Source organism: Halyomorpha halys, unplaced genomic scaffold (assembly GCF_000696795.3).
Source record: "Halyomorpha halys isolate HHAL.00 unplaced genomic scaffold, Hhal_1.1 Scaffold1351.1, whole genome shotgun sequence".
Lineage (NCBI taxonomy): Eukaryota > Metazoa > Arthropoda > Insecta > Hemiptera > Pentatomidae > Halyomorpha > Halyomorpha halys.
In genome coordinates, this window is record NW_027116421.1 from 84,187 (window position 1) to 105,391 (window position 21,205).

The 21,205-nt window shown below is 27.3% G+C and overlaps 2 protein-coding genes across 18 annotated transcripts in view; one reads left to right on the forward strand and one right to left on the reverse strand.

Annotated features, from left to right (window-relative positions):
• Window positions 1–19,717, forward strand: part of Nhe2 (Na[+]/H[+] hydrogen exchanger 2) — a gene marked incomplete at its 5' end in the record, with an annotated part of 76,553 nt that extends 56,836 nt beyond the window's left edge. For 3 of the 9 annotated variants that reach the window (XM_067053200.1, XM_067053201.1, XM_067053202.1), the window contains 7 exon segments: window positions 13,533–13,694; window positions 15,134–15,199; window positions 15,966–16,019; window positions 16,752–16,922; window positions 17,148–17,327; window positions 17,902–18,095; window positions 18,265–19,717. In XM_067053200.1, coding sequence (XP_066909301.1) covers window positions 13,533–13,694; window positions 15,134–15,199; window positions 15,966–16,019; window positions 16,752–16,922; window positions 17,148–17,327; window positions 17,902–18,047 — 779 coding nt within the window. 9 annotated transcript variants of the gene reach the window in all.
• LOC106689401 (zinc finger protein ehn-3) lies at window positions 401–6,725 on the reverse strand. 9 transcript variants are annotated; one of them, XR_001344436.3, is made up of 4 exons: window positions 5,775–6,582; window positions 5,596–5,676; window positions 4,235–4,384; window positions 401–3,140 (listed from the first exon to the last, which is right to left on the reverse strand). XR_001344436.3 is itself a non-coding variant. In XM_067053211.1 (3 exons), exons 1-3 carry the CDS (start codon window positions 5,705–5,707, stop codon window positions 788–790), a joined length of 456 nt encoding a protein of 151 aa, XP_066909312.1. In that variant the 5' UTR covers window positions 5,708–6,573; the 3' UTR covers window positions 401–787. The 9 variants fall into 9 exon arrangements, 1 of the variants encoding a protein (XP_066909312.1); XR_010845068.1 differs by having other exon boundaries at window positions 401–1,675; window positions 3,030–3,140; window positions 5,596–6,569; XR_010845070.1 differs by having other exon boundaries at window positions 401–1,675; window positions 5,596–6,725.
• Window positions 19,718–21,205: the final 1,488 nt, after the last annotated feature.

Sequence of the window (21,205 nt, forward strand, 5' to 3'; positions counted from 1 at the left end):
ATTATGTAGTCAGAACAAATCAATAAATACCAAAAAGATAATTTCACTATTATTTACAAGTCCTTAATTATTTAAAAATACTCTCTGAATTTATATTAAACTGTACATGCATATTATACACATGACGCTGTAAATGTGTCTTTTGATAAAAGGCCTTAGAGCAATACGAACATTTGAAAGATGGTTTCTTTCCGCACTCATATTTATGATGCCTTGTAAGAGTATATTTACTTTGATAAGATCGATTGCACTTAAGACAACAAAATCTTTCTCCTAGCATTCCTGAAAATAAAAATATTTTTATATAAATAGCCAAGATGACCTAAAATCGAAAAAAATATTATCTTACGAGTTTGTTTTGATTTTATCAATAAGTTACTCAATAATTTAAAAAAAAAAATCAAAATCAACATTATTTATTATTCTATACAGCATATTCATTAAAAATAAGCAAGGCACTTCTGGAACTCATGTGTTGAGTAATTAGGGATCCTTCCTTCACCAACTTTAAAATTTGCACTGACAAAAAAGAAAAATAATGTTTATAATTCAGATTGTTAAATATTTCTAAAAATATTATTACAATTATCAACAAATAAAATGATCAGAAGAAATTGATTTTAATTAAATTGAATTATTTATTTTAAACTAAAATATCTGTACAAACACAGCTGCCTAACTGTACAATAACACTTGTAAGTAGAGATAATTTTCTATTTTAACTAGTCAAATTATTGTTTTCAGAAAGCAACATTTTAGTTGCTTGACACATTAATTAGTTTCAAAACTACAAATGCTTATTAAATACATGGCTCTTAAGGCTTCCACTTTCAGGAAATAATTCAAAACAAATATGGCACTGAATTATTTCATTTCCCACTTTACGTTTTCTATTATCTTTATGTTTCTGGGCAAGTACTGGCTTCCGAGATGTGTGTCCTGGAAGCAGATATGTAAATATTAATAACAGGGAAAAACATTTATATTTCATAATAATGTGTTATCAAAGTTCTGGAATTTTTAAAAATATAAATTTAATTAATGCATTAGTAAAAAAATTAAATGGTTGCAAATTATACAATATATATAGCTCTTTTATTTTGGAACAAGATGGTATGAAGAGTTACTTTTCTGTTTAACCTGAAAAAATAAAGATAATTTTATTTAATATGAACACTTTTATATCATAAAGACTTTTATAATCAGTAAGGATCTGATGGTATCTTTTCATTACATCATAATGGAATTACACCTATAAAGTCAGAGTATTTTAAAACATTAATTGATTTTGGAAGGCAAACACTAGATTTATGAAATGATTCATTATTGAATAACACTTGTAAGTAGAGATAACTTTCTATTTTAACTAACTAAGGTAAAATGGTTCAACTATAAATTTAAAATAAAACAACATTTAACAGAACATGAAAATACATCTTTATTAATAATCAACAATATTTACAAGGACAAAATCTCTAAATACCTAAAGATAAATGTGAATGCTTAAGAATTATATGTGTCTGCATATGATCCTTTCGATAAAACCCCTTGTCACAGAATTGGCATCTGAACGATGGCAGCTTTCCACATTCATATTTTTGATGCCTCATCAGAGTGCACTTATTCTTATATGATTTTTCACATGAATCACATGAGTACTTATCAGGTACAAATCCTAAAAATATATAAATAATATGTAACATTATGTACTATGTAAAATGTAAACTAAAGAATATAATGTAATATATCGCCATCATGTGAAAATATCTTGTTTCATTTTGGTGATGTTTATATTTTGGCTTTGTATTATTTATTGGTACAACTGGAAGTTATTAAAATTGATTCAAACCATCAGGTTCCATAATTATTAATGAACCTAATGGTTTGAATCAAATTTAGTATGTTCAGGTAGCACCAATGAAGAATGTGGAGCCAAAATACAAAAATCACCAAAATGATACTCATACGATATTTTTTTCGTGATGACAATACTATTAATGCACGGTTATTTTTTGAGCAGAAGTCACTGAAAATAATTCACTCTAGTAAGTCGTATCAAAAAATAAGTATTAAAATAAACTTTTAACGTGAAAAACTCCTTTTTAAAGTATAAAAAATTATACTCTTTTTTTAGTATAAAATTAATAATTCTTGAATTCAGTATTACTCATTTTTTTTTTTAAATTGTTTTTATAAAATATGTTTTAAGGACCCAACACCCTCTTAAAAAAATATATAGATACAACTAAATTAAAAAAAGGATGAAAATTACTTAATAATACCCGAAAATTGTTTTAAAGATCATAGTGTCTTTAATTGATTTGAAATTCAGAGATTAGATTTATAAATTAAATAAATTGAAGATTTTAATTTAAAATGTTATTCAATAGAAAAATAACAATATATGCAATTTAACGCAAGGAATATTAGGAGTCCTATTCTTATCAAAGGAAAAATTCATAGTATTTAAAATTTATAAAATCTTAATTTGTTAAGTAAATTCAATCTGTCTAATCCAATACTATAAAAGTTAAAAAAATACAATTTTTTAATCATGATATTAGATATAATTTAATAACTTCTATATCACTGACATGTTTAATATTGTGTTAATAATCGATGACATTATCATTACAAGAATATTTAAGTAATATTGGATTGTTTTTACTTAGAACCCTGATAGAAATCAATGACAAACAATACAAAAGTTATTAATAAAGTAAGATTTTATTAAAGAAGTTTTGTGCAAGTTCGCTACAAGTTATGGGCATCCTTATTAATAAATAATACGAAATATGTTTGTTGAGTTATAATTTTTTATAATTTTGTTATGATTTTATTATAATCAAATTATGCAGAGTTCAAGGGTCTAAAATACAAAATATACATTTTAGACCAATGAAATTCAAATCAATGAATATTTTAACCGGGAATCACAAAATTAAAAACTATAATATGCTATAAGTGTCTTAATATTGTATGTCTTTGCATGTTATCTTTGCGGGAAAATTCTTTTTGGCAGTGCTGACATTGGAAAAGAGGAGCTTTGCCACATTCGAATTTCTTATGCCTTTCAAGAGTTCCTTTGTATTTATAAGATCGGTTACAGGAAGAACAAGTATGTCTTTCAACTGCAAACCCTGAAAACAGAGAGATCATCATTAATTTTGACATTATCATTTAATTCTAATACTGATGAACTTCCCTTAAAGAATATCCTTATGGTTTTTATGAAAATTTAACAAACAAAATCGGTAATAATTCATAAATAAGGATCTAATAAAACTATTTTTTTTTTCCAAAACCAACCAATTTATTAAAAACAAATGATGCTTATTCAATGAATGAACATTCAACTAATTTAAATGAGAATATTTTTTTGGAGATAAGTAATGCATAAATTACTTTCCTATAACTAAAATAAAAACAAAATAAGCACTTTTGTAATTGTAATTATTATTATGTAACTTCCTGCAGGAATAATCATGAAAAACATTATTCAAAAGACACATTGTAATGTAACATATTTATGCTGTAATAACCTTTAATAATTATAAATTTATAAAATAAACAAATTTAAAAAACGTTCATACGTATTTTAACAATATCATTGTTACCTCCTTTAACTAAAAATAACGTTTAAAACAATACTAAGTAAAAATAAAATTAATTAAAAAAATACGGGAGTTGTATCCATAAATTCGGTCACCTGTTAGTAATGACACCACTTCGAGCACGCCACTGACTTGTTATCAAAGGTGATAACAGAACGAAGTGGAGGGGGGAGCGTTGACCAATCAGAAACGACTTTAATCCCCCCTTCAATTCAAGCTCCCTATTTCTATGGCATTATCCAATCTTTGACGCAACAGACCACTTCATGTGGGCGTTTCTGTTATTTACAAAACGTAAATGAATTCTTCAATGGCAAAAAAATACAGTACTTAAGAACTATTACAAAAGAAATACTTCATAAAAAATGGATGAACAAAGTAAGTCAAATAATGTCCATCCATTCGGTTTCATTTTGCGTACCGTTATTAAATCGTTAAAAATAACAGCTATGAAACATCGTAAATAGAATTTGGCATTAATCGAATTTATATTGATTATGTTATGTAATTGATTATTTTAAAAATAATTTGCTTTTGGCTAACATGACTATTTTCAAGGTCAAACATTTTAAATAAACAGTCAAAATGATCACTATAGTGTCCGTGTTTTATATAGTTACCTTAGCAATGAGAAGGTGAAGCAGTGGTGCAGTCGTGTAGCCAACAAAACGTTATGGGGGGGCCTGGCAGGTGCTTGGGGAGCCCAATCCTCCCCCCTCCTGACCCAGAGGGGGGTCTTTTAACATCATGGGGTTTATACACTTACGGGCCTAAGAGATATAAGTTTATGAACAATATATAATTTTAATCAATCAAATGTTAATATTAATTGGACCCATAAATGCAATAAATAATAAACTTTTTTTTTGTATCGTTTTGTAAGGTTGTTTTTACTTCGCAACAAAAACCTAATGCTCTATCCTACATCTTATAGTGATATATGTATATATCTAAGTATATGTGAGGATGTCTAAAGAGGCCCCCCCCCAAAAAAAAATGTCATCAAAACAAAAGATGGACTACAATTTTGATCACGTAGGGAGTTTAAGTCGTGAAATGAAAATAGTTGAAAAATATTATCGATATAGCTTATTTTATTTATTTATTCAGCAAAATGTAACAAATGACGTCCGACCAGATGGCAACATCTATCGGTCGGCAGCCAAATAACATATATGTACAAATAAGCATAACATGAATAATTGTACTTTTAATAATTGGGACGTTGTGGAGGCTGCAACGGTTTATATGCTAAAATTATACAAGTTTGAAATAAATTTTAAGATAAAAAACTAACGATCTAATTAATATAAACAAAACTTCACAAACATGTTGGTATCTTCCAAACAACGTATTACTGTTTTGCATAAATATGGTACATCTGAAAAAAAAAAAAGTTGTGATTTATTTTTGTATATAATTATTGGGGTTGTTTTCTTTAATGGAGTCCTACAGATTGCTCCAACACTAGTAGGGTTGTCACAAAGTACTTCAGCCTACGATACAATCTATAGAATGCGTTAATTACTAAATGAAATACTTTATTTTATTGTTATTATTCATTTCCACAAATTTATTTATGTTTATACGGGCCCGTCCCCAGGGACTGGCGAAATCTCCGTAGTCCGGAATCACTAGAAGCCCCCATGGGTTCATTAAACAATCTATAAACATCGCGTACTTTGATCGCACTCTGTGTAGCCTAATATATAAATATGTAAGTTGTTTATAATTAGTTATATGTTTTCATTATAAACCTTGGTTCATATAATATTATAAATAAAAATAAACGCTTGAAATATTAAGTTGTAGGGGGCCTGCCCATCATTTTGCCCCGGACACGGGTTCAGCTGAAACAATGAATGAGTAAATACCACAAATATTCTGTTAAAAATTTAAAATTATCTTGACTGATCTCGTGATCAGTTTTAACTATAAATATTTCGAGCAGGGTAAAGAAATTGGGATAACAAAACATTACCTTCCATGTGCTTCTGTAATGGTTGTGTACTCTCACTGCCGCATATATACGCCTTGACAGCGATGAAATGCCGCTTATTTTCTGCAATTGAGCGAGAAAACATTGTTCTCATATATCTATTGTTTTGTTTATTTCTTCAAATATGAACTGGACGTTGTAAAAACATTGTTCTCGTATACCTGTTATTATGTTTAGACAAGGTTCAATGTCAGCGTGTATGTTGAACGATGGCACACTTTTCGACTGTAATTATCACCTTGAAATTCGATTTGAAAAAGGTTTTAAAAACTTGTGACATTTAAGTGATGAGCGATGACTCGTCCACAAACGAACTAAACATACGCGACTCGTTCTGATTCGGAGAACGAAACGTAAACAACTAATGTTTCCTTTCAAACCTCTGGTGTTTTCACTCCCACCTCTACTATATACATTTACAAATAACATTTGTTCAGACATCTTGCAATGTTTGGGAACATTGAAAATGAAATCTTTTACTACCAATGGGATCAATATGAGATACGGAACAATGAAAATCCTGGGCAATATTTTTCAATCAATAAACAGAGAGTTTGTTTGGCCATTATTTCGGCATTTGTCAGAAAACGTGTGTGAATAGAGTGAAACGTATGAACGTAGCACTCAGCAGGATACCTCAACATAATAATTTGGATGATCAGATTTCAAAATTTTCTTAGTAATCCATCAGTATTTTTCCTACAAGATCTAGGAGTCCATATTTTGTTTTAATACCATTGTGGAGGGCCCTTTAGACTTCTGAGTGCATATCATTGTTTTGCTTGAATGCTAGCACATCTGACAAAGAGAAGGTTTTATTTTATTTTGTGTTAGAGATATTCCATAGATTGTATTGTAGATTGGGGTTAAAATGTAGCAACTCTAATAGCTTTAGGAAGACCTTAGTAAAGAAAGTAACCTCAGTCTATGGTACTATCTTTGATATGCTTCTAATTCTAGACAAAATTATTTTTTTCTCTATCAGATATACCAGACTATTCAAGCAAAGCAGCTATTTATGCTCGGTCTTTATATCTCTCTGTATAAATTATATTACACACAAGGTTTAAGGAAATTTAATAGAGAAAAATAGCCTTCCTTTCAAATAAATAACTTTATGGAATCTTAAAATATTGAAATATTTTGTTATAGGTTTACTAAAAAAAAAAAAAAAAAAAAAAGGTAACACTTTACTAAACAAGCTCTAGTAGCTGAACTTCAAAAATTCAAAATTCTTACTCATACTATTATTATTATTACTAATTAAATTAAATCGTAGCTGTTGACTCCAGAAATTAAATAACTTTATTACAAACTGGCGCTTGTTTTTTAAAATAATCTCATTAGAAAAAATGATAATGGAATTAATCAAAGTTTATTTTCAACACTAATCATTAATCACATATTGATTATTACAAGTCACATAAAGAGAAATCAATGTTCAAACAAGTCTCTTCAAGAATGTAAATACGTATTATATTTTAAACAGACCAATTAATAATAATTAATTATTATTTCATATCAATAAATTGTACTTCATATGCTTATTAACTATGTGACGCTGAAGAGCTTGTTTGTGATAAAATGCTCGTGGACAAGAATGGCATTTGAAAAATGGTTCCTTTCCACATTCATATTTTTGATGTCGCCAGAGATGAGGGTAGTTTTTGTAAGAACGACTGCAAGATGAGCAGGAGAATCTTTTTGAGACAGACCCTGTAAAAAAAAAAGAAAAAAAGAAGAAGTGTTTATTAGGTTACTACAAGAAATTTAGAATCACTAGCAACAAAATAATAATTGAATAATACATTACAGATAAATAGTTCACATCAATATCATTAACAAGAATAATAATAAGGAAGTACTAATAATAACACAAAATGAGGTTTTATAAAATTTAAAAAGGTTTTATGATATATAACAACTAACGTAAAACTATTGGCAAAGTTATTTACAAAATTGTTGTATAAATAAAGAAATGGGTTACATATTAAAACCGGAAGAGCTATAACAGTGGTATGTCATGCATAAGTGGGTTTCGCCAAGATGGCTAGAGATGTAGATTCCATAAATGAAACTATTGTAATATTCAGCGATGAATTAAATATTATTTCAACTTCATCAAACCTAGCCCCATCTGAAATTAAATATTTTAATAAAAAAAATGTACATATATATTTCAAGTGGGAGTGAACAAATTTAAGAAGCAATATTTAACTTATTCATAATAAATTTATTTTTATTTGATCCAGCAATAACAATTTAAAAATTTTGAGAAGGCTTGAATGGAGATTGACCTTCTTTGTTGAGAATATAACATTATTCAAAATGATGTTAAATTAGTACATAATATCATTGTGAGTGTTTATTGATGCATTAAAGATGTAACTTCAAAGCAGCTGGTGCATGCTTGTATAACATGTGTACCTTTAAATCATGATTGCGATAGTACCATCTATGGCATAAATGGCATTTGAACGAAGGAGATTTCCCACATTCATATCTTGTATGCCGAATGAGACTCTGTTTATTTTTATAAGATCGGGCACAAGAGGAACAGGTGAATCTACCTGAAAATGTAAAGATAGTTATATAATTTTGTATATATATATATATTAAGTATAAAAAATAACCGAGACTATAATACAATAATATATTTATTTGTTTATGGGGTACAAACAGAGTTAACCAGTGCCAATTCTACAAGAATAACAAATTAAAAATCATTTATATAAATTAACAATTGACAATGCTATAAGCTGGGCTATTTACATTCTCCCCAGTAAAAAAATAAGGATGTGACTGTATATTTAACAATATATAAGAGATAAAACTACACATCCTGAGGAAAATAGATCTAAGTTTGAAATTTTGGGTTACATAAATAAATAAGTTCCATTTGTTTGGGTACTACCAGGATTTATTGCAAATAATTTGGGCTAATATTGTTTACAGAATATATTACAATTTCATAAAAAATTATAACAATCCTCTGATGTCTGTCCATCACAAGCTGGACTAGACTTCTGTGGGTCTGAAGTACATTTGTGTGAACCGGCATTAAACATGATTGCGTATTCACAAGAAAGTCTCAATTGGGCAGTCATTTTCAATAATCTATCGGGCAGCTGAACTTTTTAATATCCATTACTATCTAAATATATATTACTGTTATTTATAGGTTGATAAAATTATACTAAATTTCAAATGAAAGTTATTTTTATTTTCCAAATAAATAATTTTTTTTTTCTACAATTTAATACAAAATATAAATGAGCTAATATCATTACAAAGCATAGGAATGAAAATAAATAAATAAATACGCTTAATTTATAAATAAAAGTAGAAGTAACAATTTTGAGCATGCGTGACCATTCCAAAGGTATATGTAAAACTATAATTTAATGATAAGACTCAATTTATTTACCAATATCTTAATGATTATTAAGTGTGATAATATCATTTATATTTGATAATTACAAATGTGTTGGAAAAATTCTTATAATTTATTTGATACTTTGAACACCGACAAAATGTTTCATCAGGGAGTGGACTTTTAACTGATGGTGATGATAAAAAGTCTTTTCACAATACTGGCAAGGGAATGCAGGTCGTTTACCACATTCATATTTGACATGCCTATGAAGATTTTGTCTATTTGCATAAGTTCGCTGACAAGTGGAGCAAGTATATCTTCTCAACTCTGAAGGAAAAAAATATATATATAAATATACAACTAATACATCACATGATCAGTTTTAACTACTGTAAAGAGTTAATGTATCTTGTAGTATTTATGGTTGAACTATGTATCCTTGGTTGGTATGTTTAGATACTAGATGTACTTTTAAATCACGGCTATAACGATATGATTTATAGCAGAAATGACATTTGAGCGAAGGAGATTTTCCACACTCATGTTTTTTATGCCGATTGAGACTTGTTTTATTTTTATAAGATCGGCTACAAGAAGAGCAGGAGAATCTTTCTGAAAAAAGAAACATCATTAAATAAGCTTACTGTGAGAAATAAATATGCAATCACACTTATTTTATGCATTTAATTTTTTTTTATCTAACAAATTATTATAAAAATATGTATATACATATATTATAATAATAGTTTGCATTTATATATACTATTGTCATTTATAGACTAATAAAATTATACTAAAGTTCAGATAGAAAAAAATTTATTTTGTAAAATTAATTAATATTATTATACAAGAAACAAAATATGCATCTGATAGTCTTTTATTTGTTTTAAAAACTGTTTTTTACATTTTTTTTCTTTCTGACAATATTTAGAAACAAAAATAAATAAATACTCTTGATTAAAAAATAAAAATACACGTAACAATTCTGAGCACACGTGACTAGTCCATATCTTTAAACCTAAATTTTACAATAGAAGATTTGATGAATCAATTAATTTACTAATAAATTAGTAACAATTTAAATTTTATTTGAGGAATATAAATACATCGGATAAATCCTTGCCACTTAATGTATAATATGAAATCAGGTAAAATGTTTCATCACGGCATGAATTTTTAACTGATGCTTATGGTAAAAAGCCTTTTCACAATACTGACAACGGAATGCTGGTGGTTTTCCACATTCATATTTTGTATGCCTATACAAGTGTCGTTTGTTTTTATAAGACCTCAGACATACTGTACAAAAATATCTTTCTTCAATTCCTGTAAACAAAAAAAAAAATTGTGAAGATGAATAGTATGGACTAAAACACTGATGTCTTTTGTTTATTTTCTTTTGGATAAGTTTTTGTTTATCTACTTAATTAAATAAATTATATCAATCAATAAGAAAATGTTGATTTTAAATGTTAAATTTTAAAAGTTAACCGTAGATGGTACAAATAAATTTTAGTTAAAAATAAAAAGCATAAATAACTAAAGGCTTAGTGAACCCAAAGGTCTGATGGCAATATGTTCTCTACATACTCTCCTCGCACTGAATTCAAAACCATCAATGAAAACCAGACTGAAATTCAAAGATATCAGCACTAGCTTAAACCAATACAACAAATAATCATTATCTCATAAAAAAAAAAAAAAAAAAAAAAAAAAAAACGTAAATAAGCAATTACATTTTATCCAAAAAGTTTTTAAACATTGGCCTATTATTGTTTTTTCCTTATAGGCAGTATGAAAAACACACTCTTAATAAAGTCAGTCCTGATTCAGTTAATTGAATTTTAAGAGTAATGCTGAAGTTTGAAGAGTTAGTTAACAGAAACTCTCCTCTTATCTAGATCTGATTTAATTGGTTTATGGATTTGTCCATCACCAAACTTAAAAAAAAAAATTAAATTAACACTTTATTTCTTAATGAATAACTGAACTAAAATTAAATATGTAAATTTGAATGTATCAATAAATGTTTAAGAACTTAAGCTTTAAACAAAAGAATGTTTAATTGATATTTTTGGTTAAGTAAACTAATGCATCATGTTGATCCTGTGATGCTAGACAAGCGACAGTTGACAATATATCTAATATCTTAACAATTTTTTTTTTTTTTTTGAGGTCTACAGAGGAAATAAACATGTAGGAAAGTGAATAAATAATAACATGTCTTAAACAATTGCTTTTATTATTGACAAAAAAATTAAACACTTCATTATAAAGGAATATAATTTTATTTTTACAAGATAAAAAAATAAAACGCAAATGAAATAGGAATTTTTCAAATAATTATTGCTGCTTCTTTTGAAAATCGTATCTATTATGCTAATCTGATTTGTATCTTACTAGTTATATTATATTATAGTTATTGTTATTATTAATATGGAGCAGTTTGGGGTAGAGGACGTTTTAATGAAATGAACAATTTTTTGCTTGTTTGTTTACTATCTTTATTTTTTTACAATTGCGCCATCATTTGGAATGTTAAGCTGCCATCAGTTGTGTTTCTGATGTAATAGGTATCCTATAAATTGCACATTTTGTAGCCAAATGGTTTGCATACTTATAATCTTAGAATTTGGATGCTTACAGATAAGAATTTATTACATTTTAACAACTTATGTTATCCACTTACACTCTATTTATTCAGTTAAATATTTATTGCAAGCTGTATAATAGCTATCTGCATACCTAATGTGGTTGATTTATTACCATCTCCAATTGCTAAAATAATTTTTTATTCAAATACTATTTACGGGTACAAATAATTTATAAGATAGGATATAACTATACATTATTTTGAGATCAATTTGTTTAACTATATTCACGCAATATTCTACTTATCTCTGCAGAAGTTGCACACTTATGCATAGGTATGGAATGCTTAAAAAATGCATGGCGTCTTAAATGATCTTTGTGATAGAATTTTTTCCAACAAACATCGCATCGGAAGGTTGGCTGTTTTCCACACTCAAACCTGGCATGCCTACAAAGTGAACTTTTATTCTTATACGTCCTCATACAAGTGCGGCAGGAATACTGCCTCTTTGAATGACCTGAAAAGTACATAAATGAAGAGTTTATGAATGAGTGGACTCCACATCAATATAAATCCTTACTACTAAACTGTTTTTTAATACTACAGTCACATTTTTAAACACTACAGTTGATGAAAAGGTTAACTTTTTTAATTACTAAAAAGTATCCCAAAATTCATTTTTTATATAACTCTGGTTTTAATTTGGTTCATCATAATATTAAAATGGATCCATTATATTACTAAGGGTCACTATTAATTAGGGATTTGGATGGGAAATAATGATTAGATCTATATTTAAAAGAAAAACCATGAATAGTATTTTGTCAGCTATTTTAATATTGCCATTTGAAACAACCAACTTTTACTGTGATCCAAATAAAAAAAATATATTCCTCTTTTAATGATGCTCATACATCAGATCAATTAGAAACAAAAAAATTATTTATGCAACCAATTGCTCATATAAATTAGTATATCTGTAATAAAAGTGAACACAACAGTATTGTTTATAAAAAACATAAAAATCTTCAAAAAAGTGAAGCATTACAATCCTATAATGTATTTTAATATATTGTATAACATACTTTAATGTATTCAAAACTCACAGAACAGATATTCAAATTTTCATTAAAAAAGGATTTTTATTGAAATTCAACTATTTAATGAGAGGTAATACTATTTTATTAATTGCAAAACTTAAACTGGATGAGAAAAATCGTAATTTAGTTATAGTTTTATATAATATTGCTGAAAAAAAAAAAACTTTCACTTTTTACAGTGTGCCAATACTTTATGACGCTTCAAATGATCCTTGTGATAAAAAAGTTTACAGCAAACATCACAAAAGAAACTTGGAGATTTTCCGCAAACAAATCTTATATGTTTATTGAGTGCACTCTTGCTTTTATAAGTTCGGTCGCAACAGTAACAGGAATGTATTCGCTCCCAGGACACTGGAAAATAAATAATACAAAATTATTATTTAGAACATTTACAGAATTTAGAAAGCAACTAATGCTAAAATTATTATCCTGTTTAATATTACTGAGCAATAAAATCCTTTTTAGAAATTGTTTTTATTATATAATTGATTGAAAATTAAATACTGCTAAAACTTTTTTTTTAGACTTTTCAATTCTCTAAATAATACAAAATTTTAAATTAATAGTTTTATTTATTTATTTTTTTTTTTTAAATTTAATTTCAACGGACATTTCCTGATCTTATGAAATTTCTGAGTAGGAATACTCCTAAATGTTTTATTTGTCCTGACTTGATGTTTTTAGTCTTTTTCTATACAATGTAATGTATGTAAATAATTTATAAATAAACAAATCTTGCTAAAAAAGAATTAAGACATCGGTTAAATATCATCAGAATGAGAGAAGTAATGAAGTAGGTGGCAGAATTTGACTGTGTCTTACCAAGTAGTGTGTGTGATCTATACAGCGACTGAGGAGGCAGAGGATGGTGTCCAGACGCTACTCTCGCAGCTGGTCTCATTGCCTGGCCTGAAAAGAGGCCGACTGGTCAAGCAGTACAGGCCGAGGAGTGGCGATTACCAGGATGTACCCACCTTAGCGGAGACATCGTTACCCTGGAGGCGCGATGGTAATCAAAATGTCACAACATTGCACATCATCTGTCCCTTTCCAAAGCTAACCTTCACATTTTCTGCACTTTTCGCATTGATGCACTTTTACTTTGGTTTGGGTGAAAGCAATATACTTTATCTGATTTTGACTTTTATGCTCCAAGTTCAAAGCACTTACTGTTCTTAATACAGAAAGAAGAATATAAAAAATAAATAAAAATAGTATTAATTAGGTAATAAGGACATTTAGATATAAAGCTGTAATTTACTAGTTATTTTATTTTACTGTTTAATGTACACAGTTATTGTGATGATTAAACATAATAAGATAATATTTATATAAGTACATCCTTTATTGGTATAATTATGTTTATATAATTTTTCAGTTTTCAGCTATTCACTGGCCTCTCCAGAATATAAAAATAATTACATACCTATTTACACTAATGAAAGCTTTTTAAGATATTAGTGTCTTTCTGAATTCATTATTGATTAAATAAGTTTAAAATGTAATGAGAATTATATTAATTTTTAAACTAATATACTTTCAAATAATTTAGACTAATATTTAATTTCATATTTATCTGATGAAAAATCAGTTTAAATGTTTAACACTGATGGGGGGGTTAGCATTGGAAATGGGAAGATAAAACCAGAGAAATGGTATCACTGCATGACGCTGTATTGGCTGACAGGTACAGTTGTTATTATTGTATTCATAGCTTTTTATGTCAGATATAGTTGGCTGGAATAGAGGAGAGATCAACACACAAAACAATGCATTCAATTTAAATATTAATTCAAACTTTATTTCAACTATTATACCAATATTTATTTATATATACCAGTTCCGTAGCTTTTAGCTGGATTTTTCATAAATTCAGAACACCAGAGGCATATCCATTAGATTACATTTAATCCTACAATTGCTAAGGTTGAATGGAAGGCTATTATTCAACAATTCATTGATATATGTTGTAGAATTAAGAATATCTTTAAAGTGAAATTTGTTTAATTATTCTATACAACATATATAGCATGAATTATGAAGTTAATAAATTAATACTTCACAGTAACTTGTATCTATTACATACAAATTCAATTAAACTTGTATGCACGATTTTTATTCGATAGTTTATTTATTTAGAATATTTTTTAGCACATAGATAATAATTTAAACTAATGCATTTAAAATGTTCAATTTAGCTTTAAATAACATTAAATACAATTACATCAATCTATACATTTATTTTATTAGCATAGAAAATATCATACTTTGAGCAGTTGTAGCCTTGCCATAATGATGTAACACTTGGTAAATTGTATATTACAAATAATTATTTTTTTATTAAAATAAACATTATACAAAACTGAAAGCATGATAAATTTCACAAAAGCATGGCTTGAGCTGATTGCTACTTTAATTTTGCTGTTAATCGCTTTTCTATCTTCTTAGCGATGCATGTTAAAATGAAAAAGCTGTGCGAACGACCCTCGACCAGCTGGTGGTGTTGGAATTCAAGTAAGTCAAATCATGGAAATTGAAAGTTTAAATTTTACTTTAATAAATTTAACAACAATGAACTTGTCATATTCATAAGAAGTAATACTAATTGTTTGTGCTTTCATTAATGTAACTACCAATTAAAAGTTAAAAGTGAAATCTGAGAGATTAATATAATTTTTCTTTCATATTGTAAATATAACTCAGCAACTGGGTTAGGGAGGTATGTTTCTTTTGCCACCAATAACTATCTCATTCTGCTCTGATATGAAAATACTAGAATAAATATTGTATTAATTTTTTTGTTTAACAAAATAAAAATTAGGATGACAAATAATTAATAATAGAAACATATTTTATTATTATTTTGATTTATAATTTGAGCCATCAACTTCCATGATTATTGAAAAAATTTTTGGTACGGACAACAATGATTTAAAATAAAAGTTCAAGTCAGTTAATTGACTTCCTGTTAAAATTATTAGTCGATCAAGTATAGCTACTGGTGGCAAAAAAAAAAAAAAAAAAATGAAGTTCATAATGAAAAGTTAATTAATTGTAGTCAAAAACTTATTATTGAATTGATAATAACCATGGGAAAAAAAACAAGATAAAATAATTATATTACACAAAAAAAGATAAAAGTCAGTGAGTTTAATTAGCTCTAGGGTTCAAAATTTTTCATTAGTAGTTTCTTTTTTTTTTTTTACTTTACATCCAAAAAAAATTAACGAACTTCATTACCCTGCGTTAAATTGTGTCTGTATCAAGATATTGATTTTAGATGAGGGAGGTCTATCCGGAAGCCCAGAGAAGAAATTATCCCGGGACTCGACTGGTAAGGAACTGATAAATAATTTTGAAGTATTGAAAGTGGGGGGTTGAGGGTTTGTAGTGTTTGTGCACGTTTAGATGTTTGTTTGTTTACTAATAAATATCTTCTAATCATGGGCTAAACTAATAAATTTAAAAATACAATTTCTATTTTTTTAATTAGAAAATAAAGTAATACTAATCAGAAATGATTATAATCTTTAGTTAACATTTTTTTTTTTTTTTATGGAACGGAAATAAAATGTGCTTAACACCATAAACTCATTACCATCACACACACTATTCATATCATCATATGTACTTAAAACTTGGTTAGCAATTTGAATTTTATAGTTTATTTATTTTGTTTATATACGTATAAACAGAATTTTTTTCTTTTATTTCAATAAGTAGATGTTAAGAATAAGACAGTGGAAAATTCACTAGTATTTTTTTTTTTTAAATTAAGGTTGTACGATTATTAAAAATAAAAGATTAGGAAATGAAAATGTATAGTTCTTAATTGACTAAACATCAAATACCTCATTCAGAAATTCATTTTAAATCATTCACAAAAGAAAAATGTCCAAGTAATTCCTTCTTTTATTATTACTTTAAGCGTACTTTTACATATTTAGATGTAATAAGTACAATTTAAGAATTATAGTTATTACGTTTAAGGCATTAATACAAGTATTAAGAAAGAAGTAGTGAAGAGAGTGTAATTTGATAGCTAAATTTTTTAAATTGTTAACAGCAAGCGATGATACTCGAGTTACAACCCCAACAGCCCTTGAAACAAGCCTACCGTGGAAGCGTAATGATGAGGGTGAAATAAGTACAGGTCCAATAAAACAATCGGAATTCCCTCCCTGGTGTTCTAATAAGGAATACCTTGCCTACAACTCTCCTTCGGCCACATTTTTAGGTAATATCAACCAAAACTAATGTTTTTTCATTTTATGATTTTAAATATAAACTACCAACATTAATAGTATGAAAGCTTTATGATTTTAAAAGTCTTCTTATCAAACATAATTTTATGTTTGTTTAAAGTGATTAATTATGAGTATTCGTTATTAATAAAAAATAATCCTTTTCTTTTTTAATGACAATATAAAAAAAAAAACGAATTTGTTCTCTGCATGAATAGGCACGCTGGAAGGTTCCCGAAGAGGTTCATTAATGGGACTGTTTCGAGTCACACCCCCTGATAGCCCTCAGGCATCTGTGCTTCTAATTGAAGAAGGTGCGTCTCTCCTTGGCAATGAAAAGAAGGGAAGAAGGGGCTCTATGTTAGAGCTGTCACATCATGATGAAGAATATCTAATAGGTAGGTCAAGAATCAATTTTCAGTCTAAATGCCTTTAATTCTAAGTGTGCTGTCTAGTTTTTTTATTAATTATATATTAAACATGTTGTATGAGATGGCATAAAACAAAAGCCTTTTCCTGAAACTGGCTAAACTTTTCTCGAAATTAGTTTGATATGAACATATTATAAAGTATTTTTTCATTTCTTGCTCTATTTTAATCAAATAACCTCATGTTGAAGTAAATTATGCTATTTTATTTACTGGAAAAATTGGAGAACACATAACAAAAATAATAAAAATAAAAAAAATATATATAGTTATAATAAATGTGTTTTATTTTTAAGAATCGAGAAGAACATGTTTTATATTTCGTAAAACTATTTTAAAAAGAATTTAAATATGCTTCAGCATCGGAAACAATGTGTTAATTAGTTAAAAGTTAGCAAGTCTAAAATAAAGTAATCTTAAACTTAGTAAAATTTGTTTACTATTATGTGTTAAAACAGACTTAAATTTTGCAATGGTATTTCTGAGTATTCAATGTTATTGTAATTTTTATTTATTCAAAATATTTTAGTAATATCTTGTTTAGTTGGAACAACGGGTTCTACACCATCACTTAGCGAACAATGGTCAAGTTCCCAAAGAACAACGCATCGTCAAAGCTCATTGCCTGTCAACACTTCAGTAGAATCTTTCACATCATCTGCTTCTTTGGATGGTTCGCCAAGAACCTAGCGATTAGCTCTTGCTGGTCCTACCTCGAGGGTCACCAGTCTCTAGCAAGTCAGTATTTATCTTTTGCAAAACTAATCAATTATAAATATTTAGATACTCCATTTTGAGTATATCTCCTTTTCCAAAAAATAAAATATATAAATTTTGAAAAATATATTAATGATTAAAGTATTTAAATATGTGATTATTATTAATTTTAATCTTATGTATGTTTTAGATCTAGAATGAAAATTGAGCGAGATTCAAAAGGATGCTTGAGAAGCCTGTTTATGCCCACTTTTGCTCAAAGAAACCAGAAGACAGATGTTTTCAGTGTTCACCAATAGATTGTTCATGAAGGTGAAAAAGAGAGAGTGGCGTGCATAATTTCTTCTATTTAGCATATTCTAGTTTCAATAGACAATAATCAATAATAAATTCGACTGCTAAGAAATTTCATATTATGTCCTACTAGTTCATTTTTTTTATTAATTTTATTTGTGATGTGAGGACAACAGTGTTGAAAAAGTGGTTGGCCTAAGACGTATTTTAAGCGCATAGAATCATTTTATGGCCTTAAAAATTTTTGAAATCTTCCTGAGTAATTTATGTTAATTATTAAAAAGTGTAATTAGTACATCTGAGTGTAGATATTTTAAAAATATTTAGCACACATTGATTTTCAAATTTCTAGGATTGATATAAGTATAAATGTATATAATTTATATTTTAAACAAGTGCTTATTCAGAAAATTTTACTATAATCTCTTTCTACCACATTATGTAGAGATAAGGATTTAAAAAGCAGTTATTTTTTTCTTTTACTTTCAATTAATCAGCCTAATGTAATTTTAATAAATATAAATATATATTTTTTATTGTTTTGTAGATAAAAGCTTGTAAATAGTTTAAATTTCTAAAATAGTTATGCAATAGTCAAATATAAAAATAACAGATAAAAAATAAAAATTATACTATAGTTCATTTATACAAAAGAGCTACTTTTGAGAAATAATTGCTAGTTCTATATCGCTACATGTTTAGACAACCTAGAACACTTATAAGCAATAACTCAAAATTCAAATGTAGCCAAAGAAACAATTGTTCAAATTTTTAAATCCAAATGTTTTAGAATTATTTTATTTTTTTAGTGTAAATAATGTATAATAAAAGTTGCAGTTCTGTTCGATATAAAAAATTTTAATATGCTGCGAATATTTTTCGAGTGTAGTATAGAACTTAACAAGGTATCACGGTGCTTTATTTAATATCTTTGTCTGTAAATATGTTTGGTATCGTTTGATTTATGAATCTTGAATGTAATACCAAAGTTCCACTCACTTATCATTTTAATAAGTATGAAATGATCCACATTATATTTATAGGCCTAGATAGAAAAATAGAACTGCTTTGTAATCTATTAAAAACAGTGTATTAATATTTTTTTATTTGGCAAAGTGCTGCTAAGAATATATCTACTAAATTTTCAAATGAGCCCTATGTAAATGAAAAATGTATTTTGTAAAGGAAGTATGAACTTAAATGAATGTTCCTTAAGCTGCAGAATGGTCAATTTGGACAACTTTTCAACTGAGCCGAATTGCTGGTTTCTGATCCAAATTCAAAAAATATTCTTTGTGTACAACAATAGGTGTTAAAATTGTAAAAAGTTTTGTTTCAAAATAAATATACTGAGTGGGGAAAAAAGAGACTAATATTCAATATTTATTCTAGTTTCCAACTAAACAAAGATCATTTCCAACCAATAATAAATAAGTTGTCTTAATAGACAAACTATCTCACACCATAAGAATTAACTCATCCTATAGGTGCTCAATAGAGTTTAGATCTGGAAAATTTTAGAGCTAATTCATACATTGGATAGAAGCAAATCAAAAAAGGAAGCCTAAATCTTTCAGATCATTTTTTTTTTGGCCTCTTAGTGAATTTGTTTATAAAAAATTGTAATCAAAAATTCTTTGGTATTAAAGTAATCATTTGTGTCTGTACAACTCATTCAATCTTACCCGAGACATCAGGCATTCAATAATATACATATAACTAGTTACAACTAATTTGGTCAAAAGTGAAATTATGTCATACAGCAGCTTAAGTGACTAATATAAAAAGTAGAAATATATGGATCATGATTATTTAAGTTGTAAATATATATTCTAGGAATTCAATTATTTATTAGAAACAAAATAAAGAAAAGCAGAGAGTGAAATTAGTATAAAATATAAAACAATATATTTATGAAGTATTACATCCGAAGTTATACAATGACTATATATAATTTATATATATATAAGTTCTAATATATAATTTTTAAAATGCTTTGCCGTGATTATAGATTAATTATAATTTAATCCTGCTCCATAGATTCCTAATTATTGATATAAAATAAAATTAGGTTTGGAAAGGAGTCGATGAATGAAAAATCCAAAGACTGTTATGTTAAAAAGAAATTCTTGTGAAGTATGTCATGGGCAAAACAGGTAGAATTGTAATGTTAATGGCCAGGTATGATAGCAACGGTTGGCACGCCTATTGTAGTTAATATTATCTATCGTAGTTACATGTAGATAGATGTTGGCTTTGAGGTGAATAAAGTTTTTACTCACGTATAATAGATAAAGTATTTAAAAAAAATATGAAAGACCTCTGTGTGGAGGTTCACATTTCTCAATCTAGTCTTCATTTATTTTAGGAACATAGTTCAGCTTAAAATTTAGGAAATTAGGTAATTTTAATCATTACAGCTGCCTTTTGATAATTGTCGAGCATTCCACTATAGAATCAATTAATAAACAAACTTTAATAATCAAATGAAATAATAGCAGAAGTAATATAATTTTATGAAATAATAATTATTTATGTTTTAATTTTTAAGGTGGAATCGATAAAACATAAAATGGAAATTTATTTTATTACAATTTAAAATTTATCGGTCAGTATTGTAGTGATTACACTTATCACATGAAAAATAAAGTAATTTTTTATGTGAAACTTGTCATGTGCAATTACACAGTGGAAGAACTATTCTAAAAAAAAAATGCTTAAAAGCTCGCAAGGACTTCTTTTATGTTTGAAATGTGTATAAAAGTTAGTCTAATTAAGACAAAATTGAATTGCCAGTTGTTCCGAAAGGCTGATTGTAAGCTCATATATGGTACTCT